This window comes from Eremothecium cymbalariae, chromosome 8 (genome assembly GCF_000235365.1).
Source record: "Eremothecium cymbalariae DBVPG#7215 chromosome 8, complete sequence".
Lineage (NCBI taxonomy): Eukaryota > Fungi > Ascomycota > Saccharomycetes > Saccharomycetales > Saccharomycetaceae > Eremothecium > Eremothecium cymbalariae.
The window spans coordinates 843028-864061 of record NC_016456.1 but is presented as its reverse complement, the minus strand read 5'-3'; the positions used below and the strand labels follow the sequence as shown (position 1 = coordinate 864061).

General features: G+C 39.1%; 6 protein-coding genes and 1 further gene across 6 annotated transcripts; 1 reads left to right on the top strand and 6 right to left on the bottom strand.

Moving 5' to 3' along the window:
* Positions 1-84: 84 nt before the first annotated feature.
* On the bottom strand, positions 85-747 carry GOS1 (Gos1p; the record flags this gene model as incomplete). The annotated part of the gene is made up of 1 exon (XM_003648451.1): positions 85-747. One exon carries the CDS (start codon positions 745-747, stop codon positions 85-87), a length of 663 nt encoding a protein of 220 aa, XP_003648499.1.
* A 171-nt stretch (positions 748-918) lies between these two features.
* Positions 919-1548, bottom strand: ATG10 (E2-like conjugating enzyme; the record flags this gene model as incomplete). Its single annotated transcript, XM_003648450.1, has 1 exon — positions 919-1548. The coding sequence occupies one exon, from the start codon at positions 1546-1548 to the stop codon at positions 919-921; it is 630 nt and encodes a 209-aa protein (XP_003648498.1).
* Positions 1549-1863: 315 nt separating this feature from the next.
* SDH2 (succinate dehydrogenase iron-sulfur protein subunit SDH2) lies at positions 1864-2655 on the bottom strand (the record flags this gene model as incomplete). Its single annotated transcript, XM_003648449.1, has 1 exon — positions 1864-2655. One exon carries the CDS (start codon positions 2653-2655, stop codon positions 1864-1866), a length of 792 nt encoding a protein of 263 aa, XP_003648497.1.
* Positions 2656-3063: 408 nt separating this feature from the next.
* On the bottom strand, positions 3064-12435 carry VPS13 (membrane morphogenesis protein VPS13; the record flags this gene model as incomplete). Its single annotated transcript, XM_003648448.1, has 1 exon — positions 3064-12435. The coding sequence occupies one exon, from the start codon at positions 12433-12435 to the stop codon at positions 3064-3066; it is 9372 nt and encodes a 3123-aa protein (XP_003648496.1).
* Positions 12436-12784: 349 nt separating this feature from the next.
* On the top strand, positions 12785-18342 carry Ecym_8409 (the record flags this gene model as incomplete).
* A 200-nt stretch (positions 18343-18542) lies between these two features.
* Positions 18543-19004, bottom strand: UBI4 (ubiquitin; the record flags this gene model as incomplete). Its single annotated transcript, XM_003648447.1, has 1 exon — positions 18543-19004. The coding sequence occupies one exon, from the start codon at positions 19002-19004 to the stop codon at positions 18543-18545; it is 462 nt and encodes a 153-aa protein (XP_003648495.1).
* Positions 19005-19938: 934 nt separating this feature from the next.
* ENT4 (Ent4p) lies at positions 19939-20703 on the bottom strand (the record flags this gene model as incomplete). Its single annotated transcript, XM_003648446.1, has 1 exon — positions 19939-20703. The coding sequence occupies one exon, from the start codon at positions 20701-20703 to the stop codon at positions 19939-19941; it is 765 nt and encodes a 254-aa protein (XP_003648494.1).
* Between the last annotated feature and the right edge of the window lie 331 nt (positions 20704-21034).

Here is a 21034-nt window from a genome sequence, read left to right as displayed (position 1 = left end):
ATTAAACCTCCCTTCATTATCGAATTTTATTAAGCAGCACTTCTTTTTAAAAATTATCATATAATATTAAAAATGAATAAATACTTACCAGGTAAAGAACAAAAATAAAATGCATGCCGTGATGAGACTAGACAATATCAATGCGTTCTTTCTCCTTCTTGTATTTATGTTTGCAATGACGTGTTTGATACCAGGAATCCGTTGCAACGTCTGATATACCCGGTCGTTAGCCCGTTGTAATGTGACACGCTGTGAAACAAAGTGGTCTCTAGTCTCAAACGCTTGTGATATGAGTCTGTCAACCACGCTGTGCGACTCTTCAATGCGTCTAGACTCGTTGGCAATGTAACTATCCTCGTCCGTCTGCAACTCGCTCTGGTCCTTCCTATTCTCCTTTATGGTCCGTTTAACGCTGCAAAGCAGGTTAATCCTACTCCGTTCCTGCTGAATAGAGGACCTAATCTCGTAAAACGTCTGCCAGTGTTGTTGCAGTATCTCCCTGTGTCGTTGCAACTGTGATAGCTTGGATGAACTAATATTCACGGAATCATCACAAATCCCTTGTAATTGGTCTACCACACCCTTCCTCTCAGTTAGCAATCTCTCTATCCTCTCATCAAGGTTCTTCTCATTACTATCTGCTTCACTGCTTGTAGTTTGTGCATATGATGAGTACCGAGATAGTAGCGTGTCCGCTTGCGACTCTAAAGAAATGGCCTTGCCTCTAACTGTAACAAACGATCCCATCAGGGCTTTTACTTCCTCCAAATGGTCTTCCTATAGTCACCCAAAACACCAAACTCCTCCTCAAATCTGCTGATGGTGTCATATAACACGCCAAGTTAGTGTTCAAAATTTTACCTTCCCCCGAGTTTTTTCAGCCTCCATCGTCTTTCATATGGCAAAGCCTTAGAAAACTTAAAGAGAAGCAACAAAGAGGACGCCTAACTGGTCGTCAAAGAGCGTTCCATAGCGGGAAAACCATCTGTGCATGTAGTGTACTGGTTCTGGGCCCACGTTATCCTCTGTGTCACAGGCGTTTACGAGATACCAGGCCTCCGTGCGGTTTCCATGGATGGTTTGTCCTAAAGTTATCGAGAAACTAGCCCTATTAAACAGGGGAATCTCCGAGAGATCTTTGAAACGTAGTCGCCATGATTCAAACTCTGCGGTACTTGTGTCTAATTCCCAAAAACGAAATTGCAGTTGTGGTGTGCGATATACTTGGTTATAGCTGATTCGAACGTCCAACTTCGCAAAGGGCGGCGCTCTGCGCCGCCCTTTGCAAAGGAACAGCACAAGATCAAGGCAATGCAGAGTCTGACTCCAGCAAGCCTGCTGGCACATATGCCAGCGATTTATCAAGGGTAACAGCTCTTGTTGGCATTGTTCTCGAAATTCTTCAGCTGCTATCATCCAGGTGCTTAGCAGAGGGGGCGATGTGTGGTGAGGGTTTGTAAGATCCCCACTTCCAGAGGAAACAAGCAATGCACATATATGTCCTTTGTCCCACACCAAGTCCGGCAAAAAGTACCTTTGAATGTGCATGCATGGATTCAAAAATAGTGTAATGGATAAATAATAAATAATAATAATAAATATATGATAAATACGATAAATATAATAAACTGTGTGTGTGAATTAGTACGGGAATGACAAAGAGACATCAGGTAAGAAAAACAACCAACCAACACTCAGCAAGCACATAATGCCAAAGTTAGCTCTTCAAGTGTTTTGATGATGAAGAGGGGGAGGAAGTGGGAGGGCGTTGATAAATTTTTTTTTCAATTTTGGGTTGAGAATTAAGGAATGTCACTCCAAACCAAGTTTTACGAGCAGTACAGGAGAGTGTGTGTATTTCCTCTAGGACGTCGCTAAAGCCTTCTTAATCTCAGCAATAGCACGCCCAGGATTCAAACCCTTTGGACACGTCTTTGTACAGTTCATAATTGTGTGACATCTGTACACGGACATCGAGTTCTGCAACATATCTTTACGCTTAGCAGTCGCCTCATCCCTCGAATCAATAATCCACCGATACGCCTGCATCAACACAGCAGGTCCTAAGTACTGCTCATTATTCCACCAGTACGAGGGACACGCCGTAGAACAGCACGCACACAAAATACACTCGTACAACCCGTCCAACTTCTTACGGTCGTCAATACTCTGCAAATTCTCCTTCCCATCAGCAGGCTTCGCTGTTCGCTGCAAATAAGGCTGCACAGACTTGTACTGCTTGTAGAAATTCGTCAAATCCGGCACCAAATCCTTCACAACATACATATGCGGCAACGGATAAACCTTCAAGTTCTTCCGCTCATCCTGATCAATCTTGCACAAACACGCCAAAGTGTTCCTCCCATTGATATTCATAGCACATGACCCACAAATCCCCTCCCTGCACGACCTCCGGAAAGTTAACGTCGAATCTTGCTCATTCTTGATCTTAATCAAAGCATCCAACACCATCGGCCCACATTCATCCAAATTCACATCATAACTCTGCAACCTAGGCTTCTCTGCCGGCTTGTCCGGATTCCATCTGTATATCTTGAATGTCTTGAAACGACCTACCGATCCTGACCCCCCCACGCCCACTTCTGTGGCAAGACCTCTACTTAGCACACGTCCAAACCCTGACCTGAAAACCATTTAGCCAAAAATCAAAAAAGATATCCTGCGAATCCTAAACCAAACGCTATTCACGCTTCACGTCCTTCCTACCTGCGGAATGCCAACTCTTTTGACTGCATTATCGACTATATACCACTTTATTCAACTCTCTTGCTTATATATCCCGGAAAAATGCTGTTCGAATTATACAGTAGGCAAAAAAAATCCTTGTGACCAATTTCCAGTTGGGCTTCTCCATTGAAAAATCCAAAATCGGTTCGGGCCCGACGACGAACGATGACCTCGGAACGGGCCGGGCTGGAGGGGATCCCGGGTGACGGGCCAGGACGGGGCATGTGGTCATGTGATCTGGGTCAGATTGTTGGTCATGTTGCACGATATGGTGTGATTGGTTGGTGCTATGTTTAAGTATATATGTATATGCGTCTAGAGCTCCGTGTCGTAGCGTTGGTTGAATTCACTGACGGCGACCGCGACGGTTTTGTAGAGGTAGCGGCGCTCCTCTGTGTCTGTGCAGGCGAAAAACAGCTGGTGGTTGGGCGGGGTGCGCAGGACGACATGCAGACCGTTCTTAGAGAGTCTGACGCCTCCGACGTCTGTGAAATTTGCTTGTTCGAGGACCTCTCTGGTGGACAGGCTGATGCGTAGGATGTGGGAGAGGGATACCAGGACGACGTTTCCCTCTCTGCGGAGGACGAGGTGGCCGACATACTGGTCGGATTGGAACTGGCCTCCGTTGGCTGTTTTGAGCCAGAACTGGCCCTGGGCTTCTCTAGCGTTGTAAGGTTTGATGACTTCAACAAGGCCGACGTAACGGGGGAGCCTCACACGGTCGATGGTTCCTCCGTCCATCATGGTGGTTGTGTTTCTGATGCCCTCGCTGACGTTGCTTGCGAGGTCGAGAACGCCGATCGCCGTTTTTGTGGGGAGGCCGATGATGCCCTTGCCCAGGCCTTTCAAAAAGCCTGTAGCGCCCTCTTTGCTTGCACCTTTGTAGGGATCCAGGGCGACGCCAGTGATACCGCTGCCGATGGTGTTCATGAATGAGGAGGCACTGGCGGCAAAGCCGACAGCGCCTCGTTGGCGTTGTTGTAAACGGCGACGGCCTTGAAACTCCGAGTCTCGCGTGGCAACGGAGAGGCCCTTGGCCATAGATCCTGTGAGACGGGAGAAGCTATCTGAGAGGCCGAACACAGACTTTTTCATAAAACTGAGACCTCCTTTAGCTAAACTGATACCTAATTCCTGGGGTCTGTCGTTCATGATGTACCCCTGATATGGTTCGTAAAATAAATCCTTGACTCCGGAGCTGATTGTATTGAAAAGACCAACAGGATTTCCTAGGAAGTCTGCAGAACCCAAGATCTTGTGCAATTGGTAGAAGAACTGCTGGCCATAATGTGCTTGGATGACCTCTAGTAAGGCAGGCATTGAAACCCGCACATTTTCCATCATGAGTGAACTCATCTTAATAGGAGCACTGTTCACGTTACCCAAGGCCATGGTTAATACATTCAAGAAGAACATAAGGGTACTTGTGCCTTGTGCTTTCTTTTCCTCTTCGTCTGCATTTACCCGTTCTGTACGTACAAACGATAAGTGCAGTAATGTCGGCTGAATATGCAGCATCTCAAAATAAACATCCAAATCACTTTGCGTTTTGGTTGGCTCTGATAATTCGCAGAGTTCAGAACAGAGTTCATCTGGGATCGCTCTCTGCCATGATGCTCCAGGAATTTTGAAAAAGTCTATTAATGCAAACAGAAAATCCTCATCCAACTGTAACGTCATCTCTTGCAACAATACTGTTGCAAATTTGAAATTCAAGGAACTGTGGGTACTATCTTTGACCTTTGATATGGATCCTGAGAGAGCAGGATGGACATTTATCTCCTTTGTAGTATTGGGGATGCGAGTTGGATATAAAATATTTTGGTAGATACCGCCAAATAATTGGTTGTCCACTTGGATCCACTTCAACTTCCAGGTCAATGTCTGATATATTTCAGAGTTATTGTATCTTAACTCTAACCCCTTCATGCTAATGTACAGCAACTCTTGTAACCTAGATGTATTGATTAGGGATATTCCCACACCTTGGAAGGCAACAGATACCCTCATTTTAATCTCATTGTCACTATCATTCACTTCAAATGGTTCATTGTTAGTGCTACCAGACAAGGAGCTAGATGTGGATTGGTGGTGCCTCAACTTGTATAAACTCAACTCTTCATTGTAATTAGTTATAACCAATGCCTGAACGCCATTGTCCATGACGATGTTGAAATCGACAATCAAAGGAGGATCTGACTTACTGGCACCTGGCAACCTCATTGGTTTCAAGTTCCCTAGTTCGTTTAGATCTATCTCTCTTCTTCTATTCTTAGCATGAATGACAAGTTTCTTTTGCCTGCCACTTGGATAGTCCCAAGCATAAGGCATCACACTTCTTGGAGGCACACGATAATATAATGGAGCATAACCACGACTATCATAATCAGAACGGTAATCAAGATCATCTTCATCTTCATCAATGATCCTCGGGTCACGCTGCCAAAAGATAAATTCATGATCACTGAAGTTCCTGACGGAGAATGGCCATTTGTCGTTAGCATCACTTAGCTCTACAAATAGTGTAGCGTTGTCTAGATAGATATCAACCCTCAACAAAATTTGTCCCGAGCTCTGTTTTAAAACCTTTAAATAAGTGGTGCCCACATCTTTTATCATAAATGGTTGAGACCACACAGAATCAGAACCCAAAAATTTTACGCTAAGTTGCTTATTCACAAAATTCCGTAACTTGTAAAGTGGTGCGGAAGACCCAGGTGTTAATGTTGAAACTCCATCCGTGAACTCGCTTTCGGTGATCATTATATCGACATCAAATCTGTTCCTTATCACATACCTAGGCTGGATCTCCACAACTTTAGATAAGCTATATTTACCAGATCCTTCAGTAACGTAGATGCCAATGTTACATTCTTTATCTTTATTGGGAATATCCATACTGACATCAACAGCCTGTCCAATAGCTTCAAAGGATGTGGGAATACTTGGAGCACTATCCCTAAATCTGATACGCGCCCGGTTTTTATTTCTATCATCCCTGTCAAATGAAAATATTTTTGGTTTACTAAACCGCTTGCCATCCTTAATATAAGCTGGTGAGTGCATTATTCCACATTGCCTATCACCTTCAATATATAGATCCCGCTCAGTTTTGTTTAAAATCACATATGGAGAGTATACACTTATGAGTTTAGCTCTCATACCTTCAATTTTATGGTAATGCAACTTCAAATTTACTTTTTGCCCAGAGTCATGTTTGAGCTGCACTTTGTTTTCAGGCTTGATTTCCGCATTCCTTGGAGAATTGATGATGATTTCATTCGACCACTTAAAACCCTCATTCACGGGTTGAACAGCAAATAATAGAAAATCTTCTAGTGATATATCATGAATAGGTACTTTCTCGCCCTTCTTTAGTAGTTTTGGGTTTTTAGAACGCGTGTTACGGCTAAATAGTAAGAACGACATGTCATAGGGTAACAAATTCTCAATAATTAATGGTGAAGAAACCACAACAGTCATATGGGGGTAAGCCTTGGATAACTGTTCTCGATAATGATATCGGGCCTCTGCCTCTAGGTGAAAAGTTGTTTCAGATTCTATAGCTTCACAATACAACGCCTGAGGTCCTCGTTTGATTAAATAATCCCAATATATCACCGAATTAGACCATCTGTATTTAGAGCCGTTTGACGGACGAACAAATATACGTGAATTATAGACAGCATCGATAGGGATGGAACGCTTTTCAGACGGCTCTATAATCAGCACATTCTGTTCATTGGATCCGATTCTAATTTGAAGCTTGGTGTATGTGGAATTTTCAATCAACAAAGATGATCTTAAAGTAATTAATTTGACGTTATTTTCGCATAATTTCAAGTCTGTCACCAATCTATTATGCACGTCGTTCACAGTAGGATAGAGCTTATGTAGTGTCTCTCCTTCTTCAGTAGCGTCCACATCAATAATGGTGTTATAATTACTATCACATAATTCCACATGTAAGATATTCTTGCTATTATCAGTATCTAAACTCTCTCTAACAGCTCTCCAATCCTCAAATTCCCAAGGTATCGTGGCAGTATACGGTAGAGTAGTCAATTGGCGACGACCATCTGAACTGTTATCATCTCTAATCCAAATATTTACATCTAATCCCGTGTCATTAAAGACCTTATATGGCTTCTCTGCCCCCCTAGCAATTAAATTTGTATCAGTAGAGGTAAATAAAGAGTCTGAAATATTAGATAGCAGTGCAATTGTTCTGGTTGAGAGTGTGATTTCGGCAACTTTGTTGGAAACGATTTCAAATAAAAATGAAGCATCTTTATCACCTCCTTTCGTAGCATGAAAAGTAACCGGAAATGCCTCTATTAGAGGCTCCCAGCTAGATCTCGAATAATTGAAAACATTTGTGTATGTTTCAATAGTAGCGACAGCATCTACATTAGAGGACCAATCTTTCGCATCTATTGTAAAAGGTTTTATATTAAAATCAAGTATGGGAAGTTCATGAACGTCACCAATTAACACTAGTCTCATACCAGCAAAATCGATATCCATATTTTCCGCCTTTAAAATCACCTCCGAAGTTGGAACGTAAGTATTGGTATCTCTAGATAAATCACTTACTGAGGAAACAATACTTGGTGCATAACGCTTAATCTTTTCCTTGAAATCTTTGGAGAATCTTCCATACCTTGTTGCTAAAGTCGCCTGTTCTTCTTCAGTCTTCTCACTGATTAAACCATTATCCTTTGCAAGTCCCATAGCTTTATTGAAAATTGAGATGGCTAATCTAATATCTCTCAAGGAAAGTCTCATGACCATGTTACCAATTGAGCCCTGAATTTCCGTGAGTAACTTGCTTTTTGTTGATCCACGGTTATCAATTATTAAGGTAGAAGAACAATCATCTAACAACCTAATTTTATCTTCAGTTGGAGAACCCATCTTACACAAGAACATTCCAACATTGTTTATTGACAGAGAAATTATATTTTGATCGGATAGTAATAGTTGCCCGACAGAAAATACAACGGCTTCTGAATCGACCTTTGAAGGATCGGCTAATACGATAACTTGTGAGTTTACAATGTTGATTGAATATTGTAATTTGGTAGAACTTGGGGAGCTCGTTGATGTTAGTGGAACAACACTTGTATTATTTCCATCAATTGACAGTCTTCTCTCATTGGTTTCAGGAATGGTAGATGATTTTTTAACGTTGAAAGCGTTATCAAAGAGAGACTTTAAAGCAAATAGATAATCCATTGCTAAGATAACTTTCGGACTGTCAACTGTGATTGCAAGGTCAAGCAGTTCCGTAGAGTCTACAGTATAGCGATTTAGAGAGCCCATAAATTGATAGTTATTACCATCTATCTTCGGAATTAACATTGTATGGCGATTATCTTTCGAAGTTCTGATGTCTTCCACCGTGAAAGCTGCGATATGCACTTCCGCTTTTAGAGTACTCTCATGCGTTAGGTGCAACTTCAGCCCAATATCATGTAATTTAATCTCAGTGATTCCATGATTATCAACAACTTGAAAATTCTTTGTTTGATTAAACAACGTTAAAGAAACACTTGGCGCATCAAATGCAACATCTAAAAATATCCCATTTGGATCTGGTGCCGCTGTCTCCTTATTGACCTTAAAAACGTCATAAGAAGCTTTGTATTGAGCATTGGGGCCAATTACTGAGCTAGCATTTATAGCAGCAAACTCCATATCATCTGTTTCCTTTATTTCATCAATCATAAAAGATTCAGCCAATCTGGTTGATAATAAGTACATGAATTTGAGCTGCAATTCTGTAATCTTAATGGAAAACGGCTCAAAATAACCGCGAATCTTAAAAACAGGATCATTAGACTTCGCATTAGGATCATTTTCGATATCAAAATGAAGATCTAAATCGTCCATCATATACAGCTTTTGAGTGGTTTTATTTTCAAGATGAAACAAAGAAGTAAATTTGCCTCGTCTGATACCAGTTTTGATTTTATTAATCAATCCGTTTCCCCCCTTGATGAAAGTGTTCTCAATAAACAGCTGACCTAGGAAAAAGGTAACATCATCATATTTCCCACTTCGTGGATCAACAAACTTTGGGAATCTGATAACAGGTGCATTAACAAGAACATTCATCTTCATGTTATTCACAACATCTAATGTTCCAGCTTGGTCATAAGCGGCTAATCTTGCACGATCAAATAAACCTTTCATCTTTTGAAATTTGGCCAGATAATTTATTATCTTATGTAATGAATGCTCAACAACATTGACTGTCATAGACCCTGTTTTATAGTCAAGTTTAGAAGTATATTCATGGGGATTGTTTGTTGGGTCGAAGGTTTCATAGACCAATTCAACCAATTCGTCTCCATGCATAGAGATCAACTGTCTAAATATTGAATCTGGTGGTAGATCTTCACTAATTTTTTCAGTCAACTGTAAACCACCTATTTTAGCACTGGCCTTCATCGATTCAGGCAAGATGAATAGTATCAATTCAGCGGCAGATAACTCTAAAGTAGCCAACTGTATCGAATCATCATTCAGGACCACAGTCACTCCATCCATAGAAAGTTTCATGTTGATCTTCCCCGGTGCATCCACTGTATCAGGTTCGTTATGTCTCAAAACATCTTCAGGGAGTTCAGCAGTGGGATCCGTAAACGTATTAAGTGTATAATTAATTAAAGTCAGCACAGATTTAGGAGTTAAAACAAACTTCAAAGCAGCCATTGTCAAATTAATATCTCTATCAAATACTTCAATCAATGTGTTTGCATAATTCACAATTCTTTGAGTTTTATGATAACTCATCTGAAACAGATCTTTCGTTTCTTCACTTGAAATATTGTAAGATGTGATCAATTTCTTGAATTCCTCAACGTTCGAATCATCGATAAAGTCTTCCAAATCCAAGGAATTTAAATGTAAATCAAGATGCATCTCCTTGGCCATGTTTTTAAATTCTAACAACAAGTCGTTGCCATATAATTGGACGAGCTTTTGTGATTTCATAGTTGCACCATCAACACATTTCTGCAAAGAAAGTTGTGCGGAGTCAACTTTTAAATCTAGTTCAAATACAGATTGGTTTATTTCAGTGGTTGTCATTTGAGCTAAGCGTCTCTCTGTCTGCCGTAATAACGCCACATCTTTTTCTCTATCTGATAATCTCTGCTTCCTAAAATCATCCAAGAACAGAAATTCTTCATCATCATTTGGCGTATCATCGCCCATCTCTTCAGAATCATCAATATTGGGGATGCATTTGTCTACTAGTTGCATTAAAATCTTGTATTGATAATCATTCAAGTATAAATTTAAATTCGGAAGTTTACCTGAAGTTTTCACTCGTGGAAGGTTCAAAGCTTTAGGAAATATAGAAACATCAACAATAAATTGAAGCTCCATTCTATCCAAGATACAGAATTGGTTGTCCCTGCGCTTAACACTCAAACTTGATATAGTAGATTTTATATCTGGACCAATTAGGAACTGAGTATCCTTCAAAAACAAATGGAACCGGTCAAACATTAGTCTCTTTAACTGATTAGAAGACTTTTTATTGTATTCTTCAACGCTCAAGTTTGTTATTTCTCGTATTCTCTCTTTAGGAACAAGTTCACTTTGCATATGCATTTCACCAGCGTCCAAAACAGCACACGGAGAAGACCATTCATGAGGATTTAACGGCACAATGAAGGTTGGAGATGATGCATCAAAAACTAAATTTAATGTCTTATGCTCTTCTAACAGGGCCTGAAGACCCAGTCTGGTTTGAGTTGTCCATCCTTCCACTGTAGCTTCGGCGGCATTCATTATGGCAGTTATAGTATCCCAATGCTTCTTGGGAGGATTGAAAAATCTTAAAAGTTGATTCAAATAATTTGCATGATAAAATACTAACATGGAGCCTAACTTAATATTCAAATAAGTGTCAGCAGATTCGTCTAAAGGATTGTTTTCAAAAACAACTTGGAAGAAAGGCTCTGAAGCAGACACCTCATTCGGAGCTGAATGGTAGTTGTGGTGATCACTTACACTCAATATGTGCTTGTATAAAGTATCTGGAGAGCCATCCTCTATACGCATCTCATGCAACTCAAATTTCGCTAGGAAAGAATCAGGCCGTTGCAAGAATTCAGCGGCGCACTGTTCAAATACAACTTCACAAAGCTTGAACTTTTTGGAACTATGCTTGATAACTAAAGATCCTTTGTTTAGTAAATTTGTTATACGCATTTTAACCCTATCCCTTGGCAAATCTATCGAATCCATGATCTCTTTATTCTCATCAAAATCTATCGCGTCAAATAATTCCTTTTTCTGCTCTTCAGTGATTGAAAGAGCACTTTCATCGGTACTGGCTTGGTTAGAAGAGCCCCACCAAGAAGAAAACCAACCACCAGGGTTCGTTTGTCTTTGGGCAGGCTCTGGAGATTCAGATTCTTCCTTTAATTTGTCTTTTGCGTATTCCCGTCTAGCAAGGGCTCTAAAAAACTTAATATCATCATAAGTCAACTCCTTATGAAGTTTAAGCAATGCTTCTTCATCTTTTTGGTCGGGCAAGGGATTTTCTGGACCTACAAGCCTTAACTTTCTTTTCCATAGTTCAATGTACGCATTTCTCTTTTGTCTTCTCTCTTTTATGTAATCCCAACTTGACATATAATTCTTCTTGTGGATTTCAGAAAGCACACAATTAGCAATATACTTTAAAAATCCTTTCGGATTTTCGGAAGGTGAGAAGGGCGGTCTTTGCCGTTTATATTTCAGAGTTTTCTGATACCAATGGAACTTAGACATCGTGTGTAATAATTCGCGGTATTGGGTATCATCTAATTCAACCCCAAATTCATCGAAAAACAATTGTGCAACAATATGTGCTTGCTCTTCAGTTGAACCTTCTTTATTTAACGTTAACTTACCGGTACCAGATACAGGACGTAAAATAAATTGATGTTCCGGAACGTCGTGACCACTTGCAATCGAACCCTTCAATTTTGAAATCATAACATCTTGATCATCATCCAATATAGATTTACTGTTAGTATTCCAGTAAACACATATAGAATCTAAGTTCATCAATTTGTGGGTAATTCTCTGCGTAATTGATATGAAACTAGGTTTCCAGTTCGAATCTGTGGATATTGCAGAAAACTCGCTTAATGTTGCTCCAATTGTGTAAGGTTTCTCACTGAAGGTACACTTCATGTCCTCATAACGAACATGAATATTCCTAATCGTTACCTGTAAGTTATCAACAATCTTTGTTAACAACGATTGAGTGAAAGTCACATCTTTTGAGGATTCATTCTCCGCCTCATGTTTAGATTGGTTAATCATTTCTAGTCTAGCCAACTTTTGTAACTTAACCCGAAAATCCCTTTCAGCCTGCTCCTCAGTATCAACATTCACAATATCTCCAGGTGCACACAACATATAAACATCCTCTATAATGATCTTCACAGGCTCGTTCTTCAAATTAGACCAAGGAACTGACAGTGTAAGATCCCCTAAAAACCCAAACAGAACATCGATCGGCAAATTAAGAGCATCTAATGACTCTTTCCTGAGTTTTAAATTCCTTAATTTTACATCCCCACTCCATATGCCAACATTTAACTGTTTAGGATCAAAATTCTCAACATATGACCCTAGAAACCTATTCAAAAGACCTGCAGCTAATGACTCTAACATTATTACTCCCAAACACTAACCCAAGTGTATATTGCTATAACCAAATTAAAATATTTACGCGGTTTAGCCAAAACCACCTAAACTAACTTGAGTATTCACAACTATCCAGCTAAATAAACTTATCCCTTGGTTAACATCATAATAGGGTTGAGATTTGCCATCCAGAGGCAAAGAAAGGGCCATTAATATCATTCCCGGTTATAATCACAACTAACGAACTGTGATATTTCTAATTTAGAACTAAGATCCTATCATGAACTCTTATTGTTCGGTTTGCAAGGGACCATTCGAGGTATATTGCCGAGTGGGTTGAGGTTTCCTTATTAGTTTTATTGGTAGCAACATCTTCATGATGGCTGGCCCTGCGAAGTTAACTGAGAGTGAGGAATTAGCACTTATTGAGAAGGTGGAGTTGAGGTTAGCGTTGGCAGAAACAGAAAAACAGTTTGAGAAGAATCTGGAAGGTTTATTAGCGCCGCTACTCCTAAAACTATCGTCTACATATTCAGCGGTACGTCAGGCTGTTTTGAAGCTGCTTCAATTTATTAGTCAAAGGTTTAGTTCGTGGGAAAATCTGAAGTTGCCGGTCGAGAAGCTTGTTCAACAAGCCAAGACTCCGAATTTGGATGCAGATGTGGATAGTACATTAGTTCGCTCGTATAGTTTGTTGTTTGCATCTAAGTCGGTAGATAGATTGGATACTAATGAGCTTATGGATCTTGTTCCTGTGGTTCTCAATGGCATGGTAAAGTTGCCTGAGTCGATAAGGCCGAGGATGTTCTACTTGTTGTGCAAACTGCTGTTACAATTTGAAGAATCTTCACTGTTGAGCAGTGATTATAACGAAGCTAAAATTCTTTCACATATTGAACAGGAAGATGACCATTCATTTTGGATGTCGAAGTTTACGCTATTCTTTTTGTTACTTCCGCAACAACAAAGTCCGAATGATGCACTTTCTAGTAGATACCGTTGTCCCGGTTTGTCATACGATGATGTTGCTTTCTTCACGAAAAGTTCCGGAGTTAGTTTTAATTCTCAACAGTTGAACAAGTTTAGACGGGCAATTTTTCGATTTGTGGTAAACGAGATTGTTGAAGAGAATAATACATGGCTTTTCAAATTCCTCATAGTGGCTTCTGCAGATACAACGTCCCTCCGTGACCAAGCTATACAGACCCTCAAGAGGTTTCGGGTACCCTATGAAGATCGAGATTTCATATCATTCCTCATCATCTTATTCTGTGGCCATCCGGACGGCCATATTGGACCTGTAAGTCATACACTACAATTGGAAATATTATCCACACTAAAAAAAAGTATCGTTGCTACCAGAATCTCTGAAAGAATGTTTGATATTTGTCAAATTGGTTTGCAGTCAACCACTATTAAGGTTCGTTTGCTCACTCTGTCGTTTATTCAACATGTTTCGAGACACAATTACTCATCTTTATCTTGCATTCCCATTGGCAACGAAGAATCTTGTGCTAATTACGTATGCGCTGTAATTAAACAAAATCTCAAGACAGCACATTCTGATCTGCAACTTCAGACATCTCAGAACATCCAGGAAAGGAAAGCTCAATACGAAACGCTGAGCGAACTCTTTAAGCGAGAATATCCTTTTAAGGATGACATGTCAACCATTGAACTATTATTTGATTATTTATCTAAAGATCTGCCTGAATTGAGGGTAAGTATTCAGGAGACATTGAGTGCATTACTGGGTCATTTGCCTAGTTTTACAGCTGATTCGAAAGACAAGTTAAGAACAATTATTGAGAAAATTTTAGTCAATTCCCCATTGGAGCATAAATTTTCTTCTTCTTCTGAATCAATTATGGCACGCAAATATATGGCTATAAAATTTGTTAATGCCTCCTTCCCCTTCAATGATGCAAACGCGAGAATGCTCAATATTTTAGGAACATCTAGATCTAATAGATTTGACGTGATTGAGGAATCATTCAAGGGTTTGCACCCACACTGGTTTCGGGTACTTCAAAGTTCGAACTCAAAGGAGTTTAAACCAACAGCTGAACTTTTGGCTACTAAAACTACAGAGACGCCATTTGTATCCTTTGAATCCCTCCTTTATCTCATTGAAGATATGATTAGTAAGGCAGATGAAGTGCGTATAATAAGAGACTGCCTTAATACAGCGGTGAGCTTTGCCTTTCAGTGTTTGGTATCCAACGCTGTTGAAGGACATAACACCATTATTGTGCAAGATCAAGATTGGTCCTTGAGAATAGAGAAAGCGGTAGAAACTGATGAGAAAGTTTATGACTTAGTTAAGCACAGTATCCATGGTTTATCTTCTGAGTTTTATATCAACTTCCTAACTATTTTGGTGAATGAATTTGTCAAAAAAGATGAAACTGGTAAATTTGTATCTATCTTCCGCTATTCCGATCCCATATTTGGTAAAACGTTATTGACTCTTATAAAGCACAGTTCTGATATTGTTATTTCTAAGCTTGGGAGCCTAAGTGAGCGTATTTTTTGCTTTATTCAGGCTTGTGATACTGCTTCTGATGCGGATATTGCTTCGGCTGCCAATATATTAGGAATAATTGGAGCTTATCACAATTCACCGTTTTACGCCTCTTTACTTCAAAAATTAAATGAATCATCTTTATTAGATAAGGCAACACTCTATGCTGGTAGTTATTACTTGCCGAGATTGGCTATTAATGGAAATGCAAACGTTAGCTTATCCAAAGGGAGCTACAATCTGTCTATCTCGTTGGTTCAAAATTTAAAAGATTCTAAGTTTAAAAAGGCTTCTTACCAATGTCTCTGCGAACTTGCCAAGTTCGGTCTATTCAACTCTCTGTCTTCAAACGAAAAAAACATATTCTGGATGAGCTTTGTGGATTATTAAAAGATGTATTGTTGAATAATGAACCAGCCATTTTGTTGTGGTGTTACCTTGCGTTGTATGTGGAAGATGCTGAAAAGTTTGATTTCATGTTTCAAACATTTCAAAACATCCACATGTCAAAACAAACAGAGTTCTTGTTCACATCTGGAGAAGCATTGACTGTTTTGTTAGGTGGTTGGTCTTCTAAATTTTTGGTTAATCAACTCGACGTGAAAGCATATTCGGCTAAATTAACTGAAACATTTCCTGGAACTTATTTGCTTACAGGGTTATCAAGCATAATATCATATTCCAGATCAATAAAACCAGCACGTCGCAAGGCTTCTTGTCTTTGGTTGCTATCTATTGCCCAATATCTGGATGGTAGAATTGAAATATTAAACCTCTGTGAAGAAATTCATCTGGCCTTCATGCGCTTTTTAGCCGACCGTGATGAATTGATCCAAGAATCTGCTTCCCGAGGACTAAGTATTATTTATGGGCTTGCTAAAGCAGACTTGAGAGAGGATATGGTTAAGGGGTTATTAAAGAGTTTTACAGATTCTGCAAAAACTATAAGTCTAAGTTCGGGTACTTTATCGGAGGAAACGACGTTATTTGCACCTGGTACTTTGGATACTGGAGATGGATATATCTCCACTTACAAAGATATTTTAAATTTGGCCAATGAGGTGGGAGATGTCAGTCTTGTCTACAAATTCATGGATTTAGCTAAAAGTTCAACCTTATGGTCATCCAGAAAGGGTGTTGCTTTTGGCCTGGGGGCAATTATTTCAAAGAACTCTCTACAGGAAATGCTTTTAAATAAACGTAACCTTGCTGAAAGGCTAATACCTAAATTATTTAGGTATCGTTTTGATCCGCAAAAGAATGTTGCCGGATCAATGAATGATATTTGGAATACATTAGTCTCGGATCCAGCCACCACCATAAAACAATACTTCAATGAGATAGTAAGCGATTTGCTAACTAATATGCGGAATAATGAATGGAGAGTTCGTGAGGCAAGTACAAATGCGTTAATTGATCTCGTTCAAACTAGTTCTATTGAAGAGTACCAATTGCAACTAGAAGATATCTGGACAGAAACATTTAGAGTAGTGGACGATATAAAGGAAACAGTTCGTGAGGCAGGTTCAAAATTAGCTTTAGTCCTTTCCAAGGTGTTAGTAAGATCAATTGATGAGTCTAGAGTTGTTGATTCCAAGAAATCTCGGCATATTCTCGATGTGCTACTGCCATTTTTAATTGGCTCTAAGGGATTCCATAATGATGCTGAAGAAGTTAGAAAATTCGCACTGCAAACACTATTAGATTTGATCAAAAACGCTGGTGGCACGATTAAACCATATGCTCCTTCTTTGGTTTATGAACTTACTGTGTCTTTATCCTTCTTGGAACCTCAACTTATAAACTATTTATCTTTAAACGCGGATAAATACAACATAAGCACAGAGGATATCGATGCCAGGAGAGCACAAACTTTAAACAACTCGTCAATCATGTCGTCAATTGAAAAGTTAATTGATTTATGTGATGAATCTTTAATGCAAGAGCTTGTAGATTACTCTACGAAAGCTGTCAAAAAGTCAGTTGGGTTACCCTCTAAGGTTGCCTCTAGCAAGGTTATATCATTACTTGCTTTAAAATATCATATATCACTGAGGCCATTCACAGGTAAATTCATGAAAATATGTTTTAATTCTTTTGAAGACCGTAATAATACTATTTCGAATGCGTTTGCAACAACTTTTGGTTATATTTTCAGAGTCAGCGCATTAGATAAGGCAGTCAAATATTCCAACAAGATGGTTACAAAATTCTTTGAAGCAGATGAAACAGGGATAAAAATGGTGATTGGTACGGCTATTGAATCTGTTCAAAGACATGGTACAGAGCAATTTGAAGGAATATCAAGCATTCTAATGCCTTTAATTTTTGTTGCTATGAATAATCCTGACGACAAATTATCTACTTTGTACACCAATATTTGGAATGAATCTTCAAATTCAGGTTCTGGTACAATGAAACTATACGTTGATGAAATATCCACTTTGGTTGCGAAGTATATTAGCTCAAATGACTTTTCTACCAGGCAGATGTGCGCCAAAAGTATATCTAAGTTGTGCTGGAACATGGATAGTAATTTATCGAAAACTCAAATAAGTAAATTGTTTGATATATTACTTTCGGCCAGTAAAGGTAAATCATGGGATGGTAAGGATCTGATTGTCGGTGCCCTGACTCAAGTTTGTGTTAACTTTGAAGATTTTTATTCACATGATATCGAACTACAAAACCAAGTTAAGTATATTTTGCAAGTTGAAATTTCCAGGAATAACAAATCCTATGTCACTAAAATCAGCGCTGCATACTGTAAATACCTGGCAAAGTATCCAGATACTCAACTGGTCAATAAATTAATGGAAGCGGCTACTAGCATTCTAAGATCCCTAGAAGCATCTGATGACCTCGCTACACCACAGTCTGACCTTGAAACACATAAAAACCCATCCAAGAGATCGAAGATGGATGTCAGTAAAAAGTCCTCCAAAGAGAATATACAGAATGAAGAACTAAGAATTAAAATTTTGAAAGAAGTCACGGACGCAGTGGTATTTAAGAGTTCGAATCAGGAAAACGAATTGCTAAGCTTTGTCATTGGATCTATTATCAATATGTTTGAACCTAGTAACATCCTATATACCTGGAGAACTCAACTTGCAGGCTGTGAACTTGGTATAAAATTGATTTCTAATAGCACCCAAAACCCAGAAGACTATTTAAAAAGTGACGTAGCGGATTCTTTTGAAAGATTATGGAAAACGTTATACTCCTTCAATAGTACTGTTGATACTATAGAGAGCGTGAAAATCCAACTAATTAGGTTTGGGGCAAAACTAAAGAGCAAGTTGAACGCCTCTACAGTTCTTATTGAGAGTAACTTGCGGGATCTTGTGATACAGGACAACTCGCCAATATTAAATGCGGAATTACGTAACGCCAATATAAGAACATAATTACATGCCTGCCATAATAATCTCTTATTCTGACAAGATATCTTACCTTAAAAATGAGTGTTTATTAATATAAGCTATATATTCACTAATTAAAATAAAAAAATGAAATATTTTCACCTCCCCAAAGAACCACAGGCCAACGCTATATTCAATAAATTCCAAAAAAGAATGGTAACACCGGCTCAACACGATATCTCAATTTAAGCACCACCCCTCAATCGCAAAACCAAATGCAACGTGGATTCCTTTTGGATATTGTAGTCAGACAAAGTTCTGCCGTCTTCTAGCTGCTTGCCAGCGAAAATCAAACGCTGCTGGTCGGGAGGAATGCCCTCCTTGTCCTGAATTTTAGACTTCACGTTGTCGATAGTGTCAGAGGACTCGACCTCCAAGGTGATAGTTTTGCCGGTCAATGTCTTGACAAAGATTTGCATACCACCCCTCAATCGCAAAACCAAATGCAACGTGGATTCCTTTTGGATATTGTAGTCAGACAAAGTTCTGCCGTCTTCTAGCTGCTTGCCAGCGAAAATCAAACGCTGCTGGTCGGGAGGAATGCCCTCCTTGTCCTGAATTTTAGACTTCACGTTGTCGATAGTGTCAGAGGACTCGACCTCCAAGGTAATCGTTTTGCCAGTTAATGTCTTGACGAAAATTTGCATGGTTAATACTGTTGATTATGTCGCAGTAGAGTGTCAAAGTTCTGTTAGAGAGCGCTTTGATTGTGTCTCCGTTTGCCCATTAAGAAGGAAGGATAACATCTTTCACAAACAGTGAAGGGCATCCGCTATTTATAATCACCACAGACTCAGCCCCTTGATTAGAAAAAGAAACGTCACGGGCTCTTAATCAGAGCCCGTGACGTATATGGTGATGTTCGATAATGCATCTCTTCAACTTCAAATGAACACAAATAAGGTCTCCATTGAGGTTTCCAAAGGTCATGTAGTACTTCAGACGCACTAATCACTATTTCATGAACTGCATTTGGATTATTAGCTAAGTTACGGCAAATCTTTCATGTTTTTAGCTGGTGGAAATCTCTATCGACGTTAATAATTGACTTCGATGGGTTCAAAATTCACAAAAAGTCCATGGAAAGCTAAGATCTTAATGAAGCTTTTTTTAAACGTTACCGGTAGAGTTTATGTTAATGTATAGATGGAATTGAGAGTAAATACCAGTTGTGTTTGCGTGCGTTTGTGTAACAGCAGCAGTTTAATGTATAGTGCGAAATGAAAAATATTTTTCATTTCTAAGGTGTCCGGTATAGTTGAACCGGTTCTATTTCGGACAATATAGTTTGAAACTACAGCATGATAATAATAGACATGTTTACTTTACACCACAATTTAGACAGCAATTCACCTTGAAAATCATTCGAGTACGCTACTCTCATTAGATATTTATACATAGTAGTATTTAAAATCTGTGGGTCATATGTTATTGAAGTTATCATCTATACAATTGGTGGTGCACATCCTTTTCTTTAAGTAAGCCATTGTTTCAGTTTAAACGTTTGTTCCTGGCTAAACACCACGACTATAATAATGGATTTATAAAATTTTCGATTAAGTTATGTGTGAGTCCTCTATCCTATCCAAGCACAGGATGTAGGGAGTTACCAGTTAGATCTTCCTCGAGGGTCTCCTCTCTTACCGGACGAAGTCGTGATATATAGTTGCTGTCCACATTGTTTTTGATTCCCACTCTCCAACCGGGAGATTTAGCTTTCCTCATTGTATGGGCGTCATTTATAAGCAAAAATTCATTGTTTCTTGAGTTTGATGCACCATGTATAGTATTATTACGGAATAAATTATCAGTATTTTTGCGTTGAATAGTCCCATGAGGAAGTAGATAATTTGCGTCCGTAGACTTTCTTCCTGGGGTAGTGATACTTGTACGAAAGATGGTGATTTCTTTCCTCATATCTTCTAAAAGGTTTGAATCTGTAAGGAGTTGGCAAAGTTTGCAGGATAAGAGCTGAATTTGATTGACCATCTGTTTTTTTTCGCCATCACGTAGGGTAAAATCTTGAAAGCTTCTAATGAGCACTAGATGTCGCCTTAGCCAAGCAATACATTCTTCTGAGCCGTTGATAACTAAAAATCTGATCAGAGTCAAGGTTTTCAAAAGGTTAACTGCCCTTTTGGACGGGGTTTTCTTGTAATTGCCAACTAGTCTCTTTTTTAATACTTGTGTGATTTCCCTGAGTGTATTTGGACTGTACGTAAGTATGGCTATTTCATTCATGAGAGAACCGTATGCACCATTGTGTTCACTGTCATCAGTTGCTTTCTTAACTTTGACCGTTGTCGATGATGAACCAAGATGTCTAACCGAGCTTAAGAAGGGCATCTCTATAACTTCTATGCCAAAACAGCGACTTCTTGATTATTTGACTGGAACCAGTGTAAAATATAAAAATGCGCCTTCTCAGGTATCCAAATATTTTCAAAAAGGTGTTTATCCCCTTATGTGGTATTAGTCTACGGTAGTTGACTAATGCCTTGACAATGCTTAAGTACTCGGTTTTCGAAGGTTTAAGTAATTCATGCTTGGCGAAAAAATTCTTTGGAAATATATTTTGTACTTCCTCACTAATTTAAAACGGGAATCGTTTACTGGATAGTTGGCAATGGTTTTTCAGAAAAATAATAACTTGAAAACATCTCCTAGAATGATAATT